The sequence below is a fragment of the Diadema antillarum genome, unplaced genomic scaffold, assembly GCF_040938485.1.
Source record: "Diadema antillarum isolate AM-2024a unplaced genomic scaffold, OU_Dant_1.0 seq00000382_RagTag, whole genome shotgun sequence".
Lineage (NCBI taxonomy): Eukaryota > Metazoa > Echinodermata > Echinoidea > Diadematoida > Diadematidae > Diadema > Diadema antillarum.
The window spans coordinates 2,896,969-2,916,070 of NW_027271380.1; the positions used below are offsets into that span (position 1 = coordinate 2,896,969).

Consider the following 19,102-nt stretch of genomic DNA (forward strand, 5'->3'; position numbering starts at 1 on the left):
GGAAAGGCGTGAAGTGCATGGACACAGCACGACACTGGTACACTCGTAGAGTGAAGGAAGCCATCCATATACGACTCAGTAAGGACAACCTCAACAGGGACGTCGGCATAGAGTTACCCGAGTCATGGATGCGCTGCATTCGCATACACCACCACACTATGCACAAACCAAAGCCACCGAATCGTGACGGCAGTCAACGGACGCAGGAGGACTCACTCACTCACTCACCCGGCCCGCCCCGGGGGGCGACGTGCTGCCAACTAGGTCCGCATAGACGCTGTAATCAGCGGCCACAGGATGGCGCACTGCCCGCCCCGCTGGGGGAGGAAACGTGCTGCCAACTAGGTCCGCATGAACGCAGCATACAGCGGACACAGTGTGGCGCACTGCCCGACCCGGCTCCGGCGGCCGCGGGCCCACTACCACGTCCGCATACACGCTATAACTTGCGTGCACGCACCAACGTGTCTTATTGTACCTGACGAAGCTCAGCAGTAGCGAGCGAAACGTCGTACACCTTTCTACGATCTTCTTCGCGAGACAAATGAATAATTGTTTCCCTATCGTCAAAATATGTTCTCTTTACATTTAGTTGTTGATAAACCCTTAATAGGCTTACATATGAATGACTTCTGAGATGTCGTGTTAGTGCTTGTGTCAGTGTTTGTATCTGTGTTTGTGTGTCTTTGTGTGTGTGTGCGTGTATTTCTAGATGTTTGTGTTGCTGTGATCTTGGTCCTCTGCAGTGGCGGATCCAGGGAGGACTGCAACCGGCGTACGCCCCCCCCCCTTTATTTTGTGTTGAAACAAAAACAAAAACAAAAACAAAAAAATGGGGGGGAGGGGTGCGTGCGCCCCCCCTTTAATTTTGTAAACGCACCCCCTCTTTACGGAATTCCTGGATCAGCCCCTGCTCTGTGTATGTGTGCAAGTGTGTTGGTGTGGATGAGTGTGTGTGTGTGTTTATGTTTGTGTTTGTGTGTGAGCACAGGGCTTGGGAAGGGCAGGGAACTTGAAAGAATGAAGTCCATTTTGCTGTTGAATGCAAGTACAAATGGGTAAAACAGTTGTGTGTGTACCTACATGCAATTATGGTAGCCTCAAAAAGAAAAAAAAAGAATAGTACTATGAGAGAATCTACATTCATTTCAAATCATATTCTTTTGTTTATGTTGAACAGATTGCCAAGGCTGACATGGCGGTGGAGAGAGAGACATACAACACGTCTAGGATAGGCCTGAATGAGATGTACACAGAGGCAAAGGAGAAGCTACAGCAAGAAACACAGATGAGACTGGTCAGTGAATTATAATCTGAATGTCCATCTCAATGTCCATCTCAATGTCCATCATAATGTCCATCTGAATATCCATCTGAATGTCCATTCGTGATGTACAGACATTGCAGAAGATCACCTGAAAGAAGCAGGGGAAAAAACAAACAAACAAACAAACAAACAAACAAACAAACAAACAAACAAACCACGTTGGTCCCCGGTGATTAGTGGTCTTTCCAGACAGGTCCAAATGCATGGAAAAGCAGTAGGAAGAGGACAGATTTAGGGGGTTGCTATTTCTTAGTTGTGTGTCTGCTATACTAGTAGGAGTGCTACAATGAATTTGTTGTAAGGGTTGCCATAGGCTTTTGATTTCAAGTTGCAATATATACCACTGTCTGATATAAAACAACAAAAAGGCAGACAAATAACAAACAGACGATGCTGGAGAACAATGATACAATGTATTGTGGAAATCATTCTATAGAAGCAAAAATCAAAGCTGACTGAAAAAAAGTATGTACCTTCTAGATGAGAGAGAAAAAAAAGAAGCTAACTTAATTATAATGATGTCAGCTGTTGAATATGGCTTACTCATTTTAATGTGGTCCATATTCACAGTACATGATGTGGTTTTAGTGTGTCAGGATGAGATTATATGTGTTGCGAGAGAGGCTCTGATCTAATTTGACCTTCACTGTATTAGCCAATCAAAAAAAGGGGATTCCCAAGAAGTGGTACATCTTTTTGATGATTCCCATACTCTTAATTATCAAGCTGTGTTCTAAGGCAGGTCTTGGAAATGGCAGATGTTCATGATATAGACAGGTGATCTTTATAGGGAGGTATTGTGGGTGTGTGTGTGTTTGAAGTAGTTAGGTGGTTCTGCACAAAATGCTCCATGAAGCAGTTTCAGCTACATTGAAGTAATGGTCACCTTTTGTGTACCAGGTGTAATTGCTCCCATGTGAATAGGTTTAGTCCTGCCTTTAAAATTGATGTGAATGGAGAGAAGAAGGAGAGGAGAAAGAGAAGAAGGAGAGGAGAAAATGTCAATCTATGATGCGGCTTTGTGGAAGCTGTCTTACAAATGATGGAGACCCATCAATATGATTATTTGTTATCTCGTGTACAGTATACTGGGGGTACAGAATGCATTTCATAATCTTCAGGGAATGAAAATTGATTTTTACAGAAGCTCTGATGAGATGATGCAGTTTTTGACTCAATTACAAGCAAACTGTGAAGTAGTCTCATTATTATAGCATTTTTTTTTTCACATGTGCTGATATATCATACTTGAGAAATGTTATACTTTATGTGATAGTACATTTAATGCTACCAAAGCATGACTTTTCCTACAATTATCAAGAATATAGCTGCAATTTCTATTGAAAAAAAAAAAGCTAAGTTGGAAGCGATGTCGTCTTCTGTAATGCAAGATCAACTTTATAATTGTGTTCATATCTCTCTCTCCCATGTATGTCAAAGAGTGGAAGATTGATACTGTATCTTTCAGAAAGCGCTCCATAACTGCAGTCTACTTCACATGTACAAACATACCCGTCTCGGTTCTCACACGATGTTGAGTGTTTGGGGTTCTTGTTCTCCTCATCCAGGATGTGGAGCAGGAGCTCCAGCTCCAGATCAGCCTCAAGATGGAGATGGAGATGGCCATGAGGCTCCTGGAGACGGACATCCATGAGAAGCAGGATACCATCATATCGCTACGGAAACAGCTGGACGAGATCAAGGCCATCAACATTGATCTGTATAAGAAGATACAGGTGAGGCTTTCTCCCTGAAGATGAGCGTGATAGTGGTGATGGTGATTATGATGATGGTGGTAATGATGATAGTGGTTCAGAAAGTGGTGCTCATGGTTTAAATATTTCTGTCTCTGCTTCTGATAATAATGTTGATGATGGTTGCCATAGTAGTGATGATGATGATTTTGTTAATTACGATGATGATAATGATGATGATGGTTGTTGACTATGGTGGTGATGGTGATGATGGTGGTAGTGATGATTGTGATGGTGGTGATGATGATGATGATATAGATGGTAATCTTAGCACTAATGTGTTTTTTGAATGATATCAGCCTTGACAAGGCATGTATCAAATGCTCCTTCAGAATAGCGTGATTAGTTGGTAACTAATGGTCAAATATCGATGTCTAAAGGACATTTTCATTCTGTTTGAATGTTACGGTATATACATACATCAGACAGCCATTTTTCCCTACTAGATCTAACTGAAGAATTGAACCATTTTAAATAAAAAAATACCGTCAAGTCAAGGTATTTCAAAATAATGTATTCAAAGTTCAAGGAAACTATACTGAATCAATGAAAATTTGAATGAAATTATACTGTATAAATGAAGTTTCTGCTATTCAGAGAGAAAGAAGTCACTAGAGGGTGATAATACAAGTAACATTCATTTCATTTTATAACAAGTCTATGATGAGAGCATGTTTAATAGTGATCCAGCAATTGCAGAAGATTTCCTGCTGAGAATTGGTGGACCCTTTGAACCACTGCTTTGACTCCCAGACACTGCCATTGAAGAGCTGTGGTCAAAGTTCAGGGACACCACAAGTAATATCACAGGGGAGATTGTCGGCTGAAGAAGGGCAAAGTTAGCGAGAGGCCTAGCAGTATAAACCACCTATATTTTGTATCTAGGAACAAACAAAGCAGCAGATGCATATTGTTTTCAAGAGTTCCAGAAGAAATTTTTATTTCTTAAAACATGTATTTCAAATGAATTGGGCATAATGTTTATATATAATATGCCCTCAATAATGATTTTTCCTATCATGTAGGAAGAGACCAGGGCCCATTTCATAAAGAAGTTTGTGATTATTGTGTCCTGCAATAATTTCAGTTACTATGGCAGCAGTCAGGAAAAAAAAAAACTTAATCAGTTGTTAGTATCTGTGAGTTGCTGCTGTGATACAAGTAATTAATGCAACTTTTGCAACCATGACAAAACAGTTTTTTGAAACAAACCCATAATGACCATGATTTGGTGCTTTTTCTACATAAATCAAATGATGCCTATCATCTACCACAAGAACAGGTTGGCGAGTGCGATCTGCCGTGATAACATTTTCATCCTGCATATGTCTCGACAGGGCAATGAGGAGACGATGAAACACAAATCCGATCTGGTCGGGAAACTTGAGGACAAGACCAACCAGATGGTGGAGACCATCAAACAACTCGAAGAAAGGTGAGTCCTCTTGGACTTCCGATATTATGACAATACCGTTGCATTGGTGATAATTACTACTTTCTCCACCCTTTACTCGGCACACAGATGGTTCAGAGAGGTTAGTCCAAATTCTTTGCTGAGATGAATTCAAAAATTGCATGTACGGTTTTATAATCCAGACTACTTTATAGTCCTCACACGCCTTCCTTTCCTGTCTCGTCAGACTATCACCTAGCCGTGCTGTAATTTGCTATTCATTGCCTGTCTACCAGAAATTGATATCCCATGATATTGTCATGTAAAAATCCTCTGTGTGAAATTACAATCGCAAGTAAAGCCCACCCTTATTCAGTGGTATGCATAGATATCTGCATTGTATGATTCAAATTTACGCTATTCCAGATCCCTGCAAAATAAGTAGTTCATGATTACCTGACAATGTTCTCATGCAGTGCATTTCATAAGATTTTTTTTTTCTCCTGCTCACCCAAGTGGCCATTTGGGCAAGGCCCCTTGGCAATTGTCCACATATATCACTTGCCTGGCAGTTAGTTTTAGTAGCCCCAGACTAGTTGGACAAGTGGGTCTGTAGTAAGCAGCCTGCTATGCTGGTGCCAGAATTTTTGTATGGGAGAGCAGGCTTTTGTTGTATGTTAATTGCATTGTAATGATAATTATTGTTGTAATGATAATTGTGAAAAGGGATGAATTTACTTTGTGCATATAGCTCTTATTCTCTGTGTCACTTTTTGAGTATTTTATGAGAATACATACAGTTGCATCCATTTTATCAATCCAGTACAGAAAAAAAACATAAATCAGTATATAACTGATAGTATGTAATTGTCAGTATTTAACTCGTAGTATCTAACTTCCAGCATTCAATCTCAGTATGTAATTATTAGTATATAGCTGACAGAAAATAACTGTCGCTATGTTATTGTCGCTGTCAGTGCACTTCTATTTCATAAGTGCTTGTTCATGTTGTGTTCCTTTCTTAACATAAAGAGATCGTGACACGTGAATGTTTTAGAGCAATCAAAGACAAGAAAAGAGAAGAAAACAAGCCACGTTACCTGCATGATTGTTTGGTGTTATTGTGAAATTGCATCATCACCTCTAGCTAGATATTGTCAAACATTCTTTATACTTTCATATATTTTTATCCCATCTTCTTTCCCTTGGTCCCACACACGCTTATTGTTGTTGCCATCCTTGGTGTCCTACTCACTGCTGTAATTGGTCCCTCGCTCGGTGTTTGATCTGCAAATTGGTGTCATGCTCTGGTCCCCCCTCCCATGTGTGCCCCTGTTTGCCTGCATGCAGACTGCGAGAATCGGAGCGCCAAAAGCAGGCGGCCGCTGAAACAGCGCGCAAACTCGGGATGCAGATTGCAGATAGAGATGCAAAATGGTATGTTTTTGTCTTCAAATTATATCCAGATTTTGTTTTGAAATGTTGGCAAGAGTTGTGTACAATGCTATTCTCTCAGGTATGTTGTTTCTTGTCATATCACAGCAGAGGAATGCTGGTTGAAAGTCCCCAAAAGTACAGACATTGGCATTTTTTTTTTCACAAGAATTACAGATGATATCATATCCAGTGAGTAGATATGATAATGCAGTGAACTGAGCCCCCAAACCTGTCTGTATCAAATCTCATCATGCCACCTTGATACCCACCAAAGTTCCACACGATGTTTCCGAGCATTTGATAGAATGCTGAATGTGTATTTTCATACATTCAGTATACGGATATTGACCATGCCTACTGACCATTGCAGATTGTTTCAGACGTATGCATACCTGATTCCAGTGTTAGGGTGATCCCCACATATCCCAGATTTTCTTGTTTGCCCTGTCAATATACTTTTTGCTGTAGTCAAGTACTCATGTCTATTTTAAGTCTTCTTCTAAATCTGGCACCTAAACACCTTGCCACTCCCTGCCCGAGAGACGCAGGTGGCACATTGAGGTCAACATTCGTTTGAAAGATGCTGTGATAGGTTTCTTCTTTGTAGCATGGCTCTTTCTTTCTGAACAATCTCGATTATTTCTTATTTTATTTTGCTTCCAACGATTCAAACAGTTCAGTGTCTATATTTGGATTCAAAGATTTTTTTCATGGATCGAGTTGTGGCTTTAGTAGCAAACTGTAAATGTATAAGTTTGCGTATACGTATGCTTCTTTGTCATGAGTTATTTTATGCATATTTTGTATACTTTGTTAGCAATTCTCTCATATTCTCTGTGAAGTTGTGAAAATTTACGTAAATGCATGCTGTGTATTGCACTTGAGTGTTAATCTTTAAAGTGATCATCAGTATTGAAAATATTTTCTACTCTCTATTAGATGTCTAAAAACCCTTTGTAAGTTGGATTTGTAGTGATGTTCAAGGACATGATGTTGATCACATGTAACAAGCTGTTGGATTTGAAACATTTGACCAACAAACTTTAGCTTCAGATGTTGTTCATAGGATAATTGTGTTCTGCAAAGCTGGGTGACAGCGAATCATAGTTTGCAGTCTATTGTGTGTGCGTGTTAGTTCTAAAGAGAACCTTGTTTAGAGGAATAGTGGGAGAGGAAAGTATTGCAACACACGAGGGAGGAATAGTATATAATTGTTGATGTTGCCTCTCTCTCATTCTCATAGTACTTATTTTTGCTTCTCCTTGCCTTATTCTCTTCATTGTACCCTCTTGTACTATCCATCTGACACATGCTTTTCATAGTGACTGCATGCAAGTGATAGGCCACGTACAAACTACAATTAAAGATGAAATGCAGATTTGCTGCATGTGATGCCTCACTCATACGATGGGACTTCCAATCCTTTTGTCAATTACTGTATGATATTCCAGTGGTCATGACTTTTCCGTACACATTTCAATTGTTCAGTTTTGCTCACTAAAGATTTCACTGAAGAGTTGCTGCTAAAATGAGATTTTTCATGGAGTAAATTCCCCATTTACTGTTTTGCTACACTCCAGTGGCTTTGTATTAAATGATGTCATTATAATATTGTTTCCCTTCAAAGTTGGAGTATGTGGAGATATGCCCTTTAAAGCTACAAATTTTATGCCCTGTGATGATATATTATCCAGGGTGGAACTGTTGGTGCAAGACAGGCAGAAGAAATAGGAATATACGGCACAGTCTTCATTATTCATCGAAAATTGACATCTCCGTAGAGGACTGAGCAATAATTTTCCTCTCTGCTCTTTAAATTTCAATGTCACTTTCAGCTTTTCCACTTGATTTGGTGGCTGGGAATACCTTGTGTCACAGAATCTGTGTGCGTAGAGAAATCCTTGTCATGTAGAACACGTAGAACATAAGAAGTAGGAAAATACTAGAATGCGTAAGTGACAGTTGGTACCCCATCTCTATCGCAAAAATCTGCGTGGGAGTGGCGAAGCAGGCGGCTTATAACACTTCCAACGGGGTCATGTCTGAAGCGTGCGTCCAGAGCCCCCTGTCGCCACGAATAGACCGCACGTCGTAATCGTCAATTATGCAATGCGTGTCCTTGGATACATGCTCCACCATGGAGTAATGCCAAAAGAGAGAAGCAAAGCCATGTGCGTGAAATATTGCTGCATGGAGTTTTAGAGTTCACGGCTTGGGTACTAGACAGAACTTGGAGGCAAGCCATGAAAAGTGACTTGCAGAGATCGTGTTCAATTGTCTTTCTTTTCACAAACAGACAGCATACTCCAATACAAGGCTATTTCAGCAGCGAAATAGACACAGCTCATCATAAAGTTTATACCAAAATGAAACAAATGATTAAAAAAAAATTGATGCCTCAAGCAAAAGCATCTCTTCCTCATAAAGTCCTTGTACCTGTAAGAAAAAAAAATCAGACACACAGAATAAGACAAACTTCAGAGAGAAGTACTTTAGCAAATGTGTAATTCTCTTGAGCATTTTTTTTTTTTAAGGAGCAATACAAGACTTAGTGTTCATTTTAATCTTGGCTGCCTTTGAAAATGTCAAAAATGGAGACAGGCCACATAATCTCTTCTTCTTTTTTTTCAAATTGTCATTACCCCATTTTCATGATGCCTAATTTGAAAACAAATATTGTAAAAGAACTTTGAAAAGAAATTCTCTAAAATCTTTTGAATTCCATCATATTCCATCGTATGTACATATGGTCAATATGGTTACACTCGTCACAAGTTTTGTACTTGTGACGAGATGTGTCCCCAGCATTTTCAAATTGACCGCATGTTACTTATACTTTAATATGTATTCATATTTGCTGGAAATAAATGTCATTGAGCTTGATGGTATAGAATGATAACTATGGTATCTCAGTGGGGAAAAAAAAGAAGAAAAAAATGCCAGTGCCCACTCTCCCAATCATCATCCTTCACTCTGTCTCTTCTCCCCTTTACACCATAGCTCCAACCTGGCTGCTGACCTCAAGGTGGAAGGAGAGTGGCGGGCCACGCTACAGAAGGAGATCGCCCAGGAGAAGGAGCTGGTGGGTCAGCTGCAGGTGGAGATCCGTGAGATGAGCGAGCTGCGGACCCAGCTGGCCAACTTGTCGGGCATGCACGAGGAGCTGCGCCGCACCTGTCACGAGCAGGAGCTGGCCCTGGCCGAGATGGGTTCCAAACTGAGCGAGTGAGTTTGATTGTTTGTTTATTTGTTTGTTTTGGGGATGGGGGAGGGTTTGGTGTCTAAACTCACCTGCATTGAGCATAGTCCATTGTGTCATCACAGGACTTGATGTTAAAGGGATCGTACAGTTCTGGTTGAGACCTAATTTCAGGTTTCTAACATTTTTAGGTGAGATAATGAGAAATCTCATATGAAATATGAAAGAGCATGCAATTTTATGAGGAATTCAACGTTTATTTGATAAAAATTGGTTTTGAAATGGCTGAGATATCCAAAAAGAGCGATTCTAATAAAGTGTGGGACCCCCACTTTGTAACGATCGCTTTGTTTTACTTTGTTTTTGGATGTTTCAGTTATTCCAAACCCGATTTTCATCAAATAAACTTTGAATTCCTCTTAAGATGGTATGCTATGTACTATATCATAAGTGTTTTCTCGGTATCTTGCAAAAATTTAAAGGCCCAATTCTCATCTCAACCAATACTGTACTATCCCTTTAAGTCATCAGACAATAATTTTTAGATGTTGGTATTTGTCTTTTCTTATCGCACTCCAGACCTTGCACTTTCCAGTGATATATGAGTTGTCTCACTTTAATTCAGAACATGTGTGTCACCAAAACAGTTCGAAAACAGTCACAGACAATTATTTTTTTTCCTTGTATTGACCGATTCGGGTTCGTTGAGGGCAGCAGACATTTCATGGCACTGGGCGCAGCCATAGTGGGTGTCTCAGCCGACCCCCCCTGCTCTCCCCCACCCCGGGCAACATGTTTATCACGCACTTGTAACAAAGGTTCGCGCACTAAGCAAGCATTCGCGCACTCAGTACGAGACGCCCATTGGCTAAAGCAGTTTTTCATTCTGCGCGCATGCTAATGTAGGGAGAGGGGTGGGGAGTGGGAAGGGGGGGGGGTCGGCTGAGACACCGAGTAATGGCGCTGCCCATGCCAAAAATACACATAGCGCGTCACAGAATCGGTCAATACACCTGCCAGCTTCGGTTGCATCATCACAATAGCTTGACAAAGCACTCAGGGTGCTACATAACTTTTTTTTACCACTTGCCCGGTCGGACAAGCAGATTTTATCAAATTTGCTGCAAAACACTTGCCCAAACATTAATTTTACTTGCCCGAAAACAAAGTCCAAAATATAAGGAAATGATATAGAAAATCATGTGTACAAAAAACTCCTGTAAGTCAAGGGCTTGATAAAACACAATTATTTGAATAAACAGCACACATTGATTCGCATGCGTAGACAGTAACAAACTTGGTCCAATCAAGTGTTGCCGTTGCATTGCATTGGGGCTTCTACACATATGTGTTGGAAAGTTGCTGAAATGAAATAAAGTGGGTTGCATCACTAAACAGCCATTATCTTTGGGCTTCTCTATGGTTGACTTAGTGGGTTTGTTGGGGGGAATAAGTGACACGTGATTTGCCTTTCTTTCTTTCTTTCTTTCTTTTTTATACAAGATCTTATACACAAACAGTGAGAGAGCTAACCTCCAGAAAAACACATTGGGTGATTCCAAGTTTGGTGCTAGTGCTAGTGCTTGTGCTATCTCAGCACCAGCACCAGCGGTAAAACCGAACTTGAAATCAGTTGGCGTTTGGAGGTTGACCACAAAATTATGACGTATTTCCGGTTGCTGGTGCTGGGCTCAGTGTTGAATGTCGTCTGCTCAACCGAACTCCCCCTTTTTTTATTGGCCATTTGCATGCTTTTTCCCCATTGGCCAACACTAGCCACTAGGGATTATCATTTCTTGTCATTTCAAATAAGGTGCTGATGTTAGCGTTGCCGTGCAAGACCCACATTTACTTCCATGATAGATGCATGTTGTACGTGCAAAGTCTGTGCTAATGCAATGGTCACCCACCTTACGTACACAAACATTCTAGACGTGGCTACATAAATCTGAGTTTGCCACAAGAACAACATGCTGAAGGGGAATTCCAGACAAATTAAAAGTGACTTGAAAAGAAAAGAGTGACATTTTACCTGCACAGCAGTGAAAATTTCATCTAAATTGGATTAAAAGGAGGAGGAATAGAAGAAGAAGACAAAGAAGAAGAAGGCAAAGGAGCAGATGGAGAAGAAAATTGATATAGCAAAAGAAGATAAATAAAAAGAAGAAGAAGTAAAGGAGCTGGAGAAGGAAGATTAGGAAGAGGAGATTTGATATGCACTGTGTACACGTAACCATTCCAAAGTTTGCACGTGTTACAACTTTGGTTTGACTCACAGAAATAGTTACCTTCACTTACAGAGCACCAGGGGGGTGTGCGATGGAATTCAGGAGGAGTGTTGGCATTCCACACTCTACGAGCAAAATGCGTGACATCATTTGACGCCTTTTTTACGTTGCTTCATTTACTTCAGAGACTCAAAATGTTTCGCTCGAGTCAACTCCAATATGTGCTTGAGTGCGGCGAGGAAATGAGAGGAAATTCGTGGAATTTTTTTATTTCCCATGGCCACACTTCATGGTTTGGCGCAGCGCCCATGAAAAATCTGCAAGCCATATTGGGATCAGATTTGCAGATGCCAAAGGGGGAGATTGAGTGAGAGATAACAGAGTGTTGAGGGACGTCAAGAGAGCCTTAGATTTAACCCTTCGACACCAAGAAATTTCATGCAAGCAATCAACTTTTACTCGCTAAAGGTAGCAATTAGTGTCACACTTTTGCATGGGTTTTGGCAAATTGTGTTTTTACAGACACTGGCTTGCAGAGTGGGGTGATACAGGGAGGATATTAGTAAGGCAGGGAAAGACACACACGCAAATTATCGCTAGCCAACGCCCCACACATGCACGCACGCCCAGTCTAGCGTGGGTAGCCACAGACACTTTGGTGAGTTTTATGAGGAGCAGTGATGACTAGCTGATTGTGCTGGAGGTCTACCTGATTCTAAACGATTGAGTTTCATTGAAATAGGTCTGTCAATCTTAAGAAGGCACAGAATTTTGCTGGAATGGTCAATGAGAAAGAAAATTCCTCAGCACTTGCTGTGAGATGCAGAACAAAATTGTAGTTCCTATTCCTTGAGATCATAGTGGCACTCGCATACATGCATTAATCATTTTATTTTAGGTCAAGCTGTTCAAAGAACATACAAAAGATATTGTTGTCGTCTGTGTAGGTGCTTGTAAAGGAGTTAATGGGTGGTTGGACAAAAGGGGTGGCAAATGGTGACTGTGTGAGCGTATGCATATATGTTTTTTGTCATGAAGGCATGGAGTCTTGCCAGATTTGTGGATACAAATCAGCTTTGTGGTTGGGTCGGAATGCTTTGCAGGCTCCAAACTCCCAGTCCCTCAGCCACCTTCGGTACAAAGCATAGGGCGTACAGTGGTTTTGTATTAAATACCGAAACATGTCAAGTCTGATGCCAGTAACCGCTGGGTAAAACAGACCCAGTTTCGCTGAAAGTGGAAGGGGATATCAAAAATGCCTGCTGCCTGTAATTTTGTTGTTGTTATCCATGTTAAGCATGTTAAACCATGTACTGTATACACCATGTATTTCAAAAAAGTATTTGTTTTCCAGAGTTTCATGAGCTGGGTGCTAATCGTGAATACAACAAAACACAAAAATATTAACTCAGATCCTGACATGAATGCAACATGTGTGCGTACCTTTGTCCATTCATTACTGTACTCCAAGATCCCAAATACTAGTGAAATCATCGGGAAGTCCCTATTCACAGGAATATTAGACTCGTGGTGTATATAATGTGTGAATAATAGGTGGTGTAAATATCGTCAGTTGAGAATGATAAGGGCGTTAAGTTGCCACGAAACCCATAGAGTTCGAGACAACTTAACGCCCTTCTCATTCTCAACAGATGATATGTGATGTATACAGTAATTGTTGCTGCTGCAGTTATGTAAAATTGTGATGTCGTGGACAAGTTTTTGTATGCTTAGACAGAAGGCTTTGGGTTCAAATCTCGCCCTGTTTATACATCTGTGTGCACTATAGTCTACCCATGATGTCCTTCTGAACCCAGGCGTGTTGAGCGGATTCTTGGCACTGACATACAAATGATGCACGGGTCTGAGTGTGTCAGTGGGAATTTCAAAATGGACTTTAGAATCTCTGCAATCTGATTGGTCAGTTGTCATGCATTGATTTTTACTGACCCAAACTGAACCATGCGTCCGGTAAAATTGGAACGCATGGCCATGCGTCTGGTAAAATCTGAACGCGTGGCTCAAGCCTTGTATAGTGTTGTTGGTGTATCGGACACATGATGGGGAAAAAGGCTGTATTTCATGAATTTACGGGCCCATTTTGTATACAAATGATGCACAGGCCTATTTCGTGGATCAGTGAGAATTGGATGCTCTTGTTTAACTTTGGAACAGTCTAAAACCTGCTCACTCTGCTCATGAGTTTAAACAGTTCCAAGGTTAAACTCCGCATTCAATTCACACCGATCCTTTCCATCCTGTGCAGCATTTGTATATTGTGTGCATGATGTAATTATGCAATGCTTAACCCACGAGGTGAAGTCGATTGGGTTTAGGCTAAATTCCATAGTTACTGCATGCACACAATTCCTTCTGATGCACGAAAAGATGTATACATCATTCGTTTTATGGAACAGTATCAAAATTGATATTGCCCGAAATCCATTGTTTTATCGTATTTCTGACTATTTACAAGTCCCTCTTTTTGGCCTGCCATAGATGAAACCATGCATGGTACTGATGTAGGGCTAGCTATCTGCTGCGGAGTGCGGGAATGCTTGTCAAGTGCGCGAATGCGGTCTACATGGGTACGGTAAGACATCTCTTGCTATAAAGTGCGCGAATTCTTGCTACATGTAATGAGTGCATGAACTCTTTGTTATGTGTACGCGCAACAATATGTTTACTGCATCTATCTCCAATGATCAAGCATGCTGCCAGTAAAAATTGATACATTGCTTTCAACCAATGAGATTGCAGGATTCTCTCGACCTGTTCCATAATGTTGATAATGGTATTGTCATTACTGTCATCAAGATCATCAATATTCCCATCTTCCAACATTATCATCATCATTACTGTCATTATTGTAATCCTCCTCATCATTACCCTTGCAGATCACAGCTGAAGATGGACAATATGAAGGAGGTGGTGCAGTCGACAGAGGGACGGGTGTGGGCGGACGACAAAGACGTTAGGGACTGCATGCACTGCCAGAAGCCCTTCTCAGTGGCCAGGAGAAAGGTCAGTTCACTCCTCTCTTACTTTTTCCTGTGACTGAGACAAAAAAAAAAGACACCCCTGTCTCTTAAGCCCTTTTTACACTTGTGTTTCTTAACCCCATACTTTCTCTGACCGAGGACTATCGTTAGTCCCGTACCAATTTTTTCAGCTTTTTACACTCGCCAATAAATCCCGTACTAAGCTCTTGTCCTGGGCTAGGGAGAAAACTGACCTTTTTACACTCGTATTTCTCAGCCCCGTACTTTCCAAACCACATGAATATTCATGATTACGCTGTGCACTTTACAAGTACACGCACGCACCGGCAGCACTTGATTACCTCGTTTCTGATTGGTCAGTGGGGGGTCGGACTTCGTCTCCATCGCTTAGCCCCGGATTATTTTTTCGTTCTGTTTACACTCGCTTGCTTGGCACCGCAATTGCGGTGCTAACCCTGCTATTTTGCAGGGCCAGATAGTACGGGATTATCGGTGGGGCTAGCCCACTTTCGCAAAAACAAGTGTAAACAGAAAGTGGGCTAAGGAAAGTCCGGTACCAACGGTGGGGCTAAGGCCCCCCCCCCCCCCCCCCCCTTAGCCCCACCGTTGGTACGGGACTTAGCAAAAATTTGCAAGTGTAAAAAGCCCTTTATTCATTCCTGGAGTGACCTTGCATGATTCACGCAGACATTGGCAGATTACATTGCCTTGACTCGGGCGCTGGTGAGATTGTGCGAGCACGACCACCGCACTCACTGGCGGGATTCGCGATTTATTCTCGGCACAAGGTCCACCCGTATGAATTGAGGTTGCGTTCGAAGCTTGATGTTTGCAACTAAGTCTGGATGATTCAGCCGTCATTGTCAAGGTCTTGTTCGTGTGCTTTCTTTTCCGTTTTTTTTTTGTTGTTGATACAGACTGCAAGTATTACCCCTACAGATGCGGATCAAATCGAGTGTTGCCAATAGACGTGAAGTACCTGACAAGCTGTCAGTCTCATTGAAGTAACCCGACTTACACCTGTTCAAAAGTAGCACCTTGAAAATGTCAGCTTACAGACACAATGTGAGACGTGTGTGTGGCATGAAAATATCACCTCACAATCCCTTAATCAGCTCTAAACAAGAAAAAGAAAGGAAAAATGTGACACCTCGCCGATGTAATTGAGATGGATTTATTGGCGTCTGTTCGAGAGACATCACTCCGAGCTATTGCTTCATGGACAGATATCAGAATTGCACGATGGGGATCAACGATCGTAATGTTCGTGGGTTGTCATGAGAGCACGTAATATTAATTGTGCCTTGAAGACCATGGCAAGCGGTCTGTATGTCATCATGCGGATGTGATTCAAACTTTTTTTTCTTTGTCTTCTCTTTAGCCTTGTTGTTGTTGTTTTTTCCTCCAAAGCCTCTTTTCAGTTTTTTGTAAAGTAACCCTGTTGTAAATTTCTACAAGCACTATTAAAGATTTGCTTGGAAAACATGGTATCAAAAGCTATAACTATCATTTTCAATGGTAGCATTGTTATCATTATACAGTCAACCTCGGATACCTCGAAGTAGTCGGGACTGAAGAAATTGGTTCGAGGTACGCGTACGTCGAATTTTCTTCGACTTATCCGATGTTTGTCGATGTTCAACATGGTATCTGTTACAGTGCCTACTGATTGTTTGTATGCTTGTCAATTGGATTTGAATCAACTTTAATGTGAATGAATTGAATGAAAATCGATGTTCTTCTTTCATCAGTGTTTTCTGGTGGACAATTGAATCACTTATCACCATAAAAACAAAAAGAAAATACTGGTACGTAATCGAGTGCAAGACAGGGTTGCAGAACATGCATGCTGCATGTACATTGTCGCGTCGGCGTAGGTACCCCCCTCGATCACTATTCGTTTTTCCTCCTTTTCTCTCTCTAAGTCATCATCTCTTACACAATATCCAACACAAGAATCACAGTCTTAGCTTTGCAAACTATTACAATTTCGCACAACTATGGGTGTACATGTAGCTCACCTAGAACATCTAGAGCTACAGCTAGGGAGCGACGGCAATGTCGCACCGCTGCGCACCGGTCTTCCATGTGTCTACCAGCAGCACTCACAGTCAGCAGATTGATACCGTTAATCATTTCCAAATGTAAAAGCAACAATCTGTTATTTATTTTAGTATCATACGGAGCAGAATATTACTGTTATTCATTTCCAAATTTACTAGCAAACATCCGACATTCGTTTTACTATCATACGGAGCCCAATATTACTGCTGTCCACTTCCAAAAGTGAAATGAATTATCTGACAATCATTTTATCATCGAGTGGAGCTGAATGATACTGTTTTTCATTGTTGAACGTCAAGGCAGACATCAGACATTTATTTTACCATCAAACGCAGCTGAATGTTAGTGTTATTAACTTCGAAATGTATAATAGCAAATATCCGACATTTATTTTAGCATCTTATGGAGCAGAATGTTACAGCTATTCACTTCCAAATGTAAAAGCAATCATGACTGTGATATTTATTTTGGAATCTTCCGGAGCCGAATGTTCTTGCTATTTACTTTCGAAAGTAAAAGCAAACATCCGACATTTATATAATCGTCGTACAGAGTTGAATATTATTGTTATTCATTTCCGAACGTAAAAGGGATCATTCGACATTTATTTAGCCTATTCTGGAGCTGAATGTTGTTGCTATGTACTTTCAAACGTAAAAGCAAACATCCGGCATTCATATTATCATTGTACGGAGATTAATATTATTATTAATATCCGAACGTCAAAGCAAACATTCGAAATTTATTTTAGCATCTTCTGGAGCCGAATTTTATCGCTATTTACTTTCGAGTATAAAAGCAAACATCATATGGAGTTGAATACTATTGTTATTCATTTCCGAACGTCTAAGGGATTGTTCGACATTTATTTTTGCATCTTTCGGAGCCGAATGTTATCCTTGTTTATTTCCAAACGCAAAATCAAATATCTGACATCAATTTAAGCACCGTACAGAGCTGAATCTTACCGTTATTCATTTCCAAAAGTATGAGCAAACATCCGACATTTATGTTAGTATCGTATGGAGTCGAATATTACTGTTCATTTCCAAAATTAAAAGCAATCATCTGACATTCATTGTAGCAACTTTCGGGGTTGATTGTTACCGCAGTTCATCTCCAAAAGTAAAGGCAAACATCCGACTTTTTTTGGTGGCCCGACGTGCGTTTTGGTGGCCCCGGGCCACTGTAAGTGTCGAGCCCTGAATAAGTGCAGCACAGTACATGAAGGATGGGCTACTTGAGTAGTGAGTAATATTGCAAGATCAGATTCCGGCTATGGCTTCTGAGAACAGTGCTATTACTGTAATCATAAACATCAAGTTACCGAAGAAGATTGTTCGCGTTTAAAAAAAAAAAAAAAGCGAAACAATCTTAGGGGGCCTTTACGATTGTGCTGGAAAAGAAAAGAAAAGAAAAATACCGAAAACTCAAAAAAGATTCAAGTAGAAACAGGGGTAAAATACATGATGATTTTTTTTTTGTCTGAAAATCGTACAGCGTACTATTCCGTTACTTCGAAATCTATCATAATAAACTGTTGTTAAATCATATCTACACTATTCTTTATTATGCTAGGCCTATACTTCCAGATCATATACCACACTATTTTCATAATCGCATTGCTGGAAAAAAAAATATTCAGAGCTTGCGTTCTCGGGGGAGAATTAATGAAACAGACTTCGTGAAAGGAAAAAAGTTAAAAAAAAAAAAAAACACTAGCGGGAGATTGATGTTTGGACAGTGGACCGTGATTAATGCCAAAGATGTAACTGTCAACACCTACGCAGGTGCGCCACGACGGTTAAGAAATGTACGCGCACGGCATGACTATCACGATCGCAAATCAAAACAGAGTGGTCAAAGAAAGATGATGGGCAGAGCGTAGTGCTATTGTAAGCACTCCATTTGCACGGCTGCTATATGCACACCGTGTACGTGTGTAGGTACAGTAGGTGTTGGGGATTTTTCTTGTCAGCTGTGTACCGGGTACTTCAGTATTTCTTTGAGCGCACGATCATTCTGGGCTCATAATATTTACAATCGAGTGTGAAAAGATTTGTGACATGTCTTCGCTGTCCACTCGCGCTTCATAGGAAATGCTGAGTGATGTTTGCAATTTCAATTCGAGCAACATGCTGGGAAAAACAATAAGTTAATTAAGATAGGGACTTGAGATTTCCCTTCGAGGTAACCGAACTTCGAGTTAGTTTTTTCGAGCTACGCGAATTTTAACACACAAAAACTCCATAGGAACAATCGGGACTTTCATTTTGCCTTCGAGGTAAGCGATATTCGGCTTATCCAAGTTCGAGGTATCCGAGGTTGACTGTATTTTGATATTTTCTTTAATCATCGTATCCCCCGGTACATGTACTGCAAGATACTTTAGATTCAGCAGTGTTACATTGTCGCTTGCACTGTGACATTTGTGTGTGCGATACTGGCAACATTTCTTGACTGAAGTTCTTGAAATTCAGTATGGAGATGTATCATCCAAAAAAACGTAGCCACCTTTAACTTTTGGTGGTGGCACAATTACTTGTTACATCTTTATATAAAAAAAACAGGTTGATTTTTAAGGGTGTGCTTGCATGCGCTCTGCTATCCTCATTGCTGAATGAATTTTGTTCAAGTTTTGTACAGTGGTTTATCTTAGTCAAACCTGAAGCCTTGTAAATTTTGGCGATGCTGCCCC

The 19,102-nt window shown here is 40.8% G+C and overlaps 1 protein-coding gene across 1 annotated transcript in view; it reads left to right on the plus strand.

Annotated features, from left to right (window-relative positions):
• The window catches only part of LOC139731614 (RUN and FYVE domain-containing protein 2-like), a 57,824-nt gene that overhangs the window by 35,168 nt on the left and 3,554 nt on the right, over positions 1 to 19,102 (plus strand). The window contains exons 9-14 of the mRNA XM_071642504.1: positions 1,181 to 1,297; positions 2,896 to 3,063; positions 4,419 to 4,516; positions 5,825 to 5,911; positions 8,912 to 9,136; positions 14,236 to 14,362. Coding sequence (XP_071498605.1) covers positions 1,181 to 1,297; positions 2,896 to 3,063; positions 4,419 to 4,516; positions 5,825 to 5,911; positions 8,912 to 9,136; positions 14,236 to 14,362 — 822 coding nt within the window. The remainder of the gene's footprint in view (positions 1 to 1,180; positions 1,298 to 2,895; positions 3,064 to 4,418; positions 4,517 to 5,824; positions 5,912 to 8,911; positions 9,137 to 14,235; positions 14,363 to 19,102) is intronic.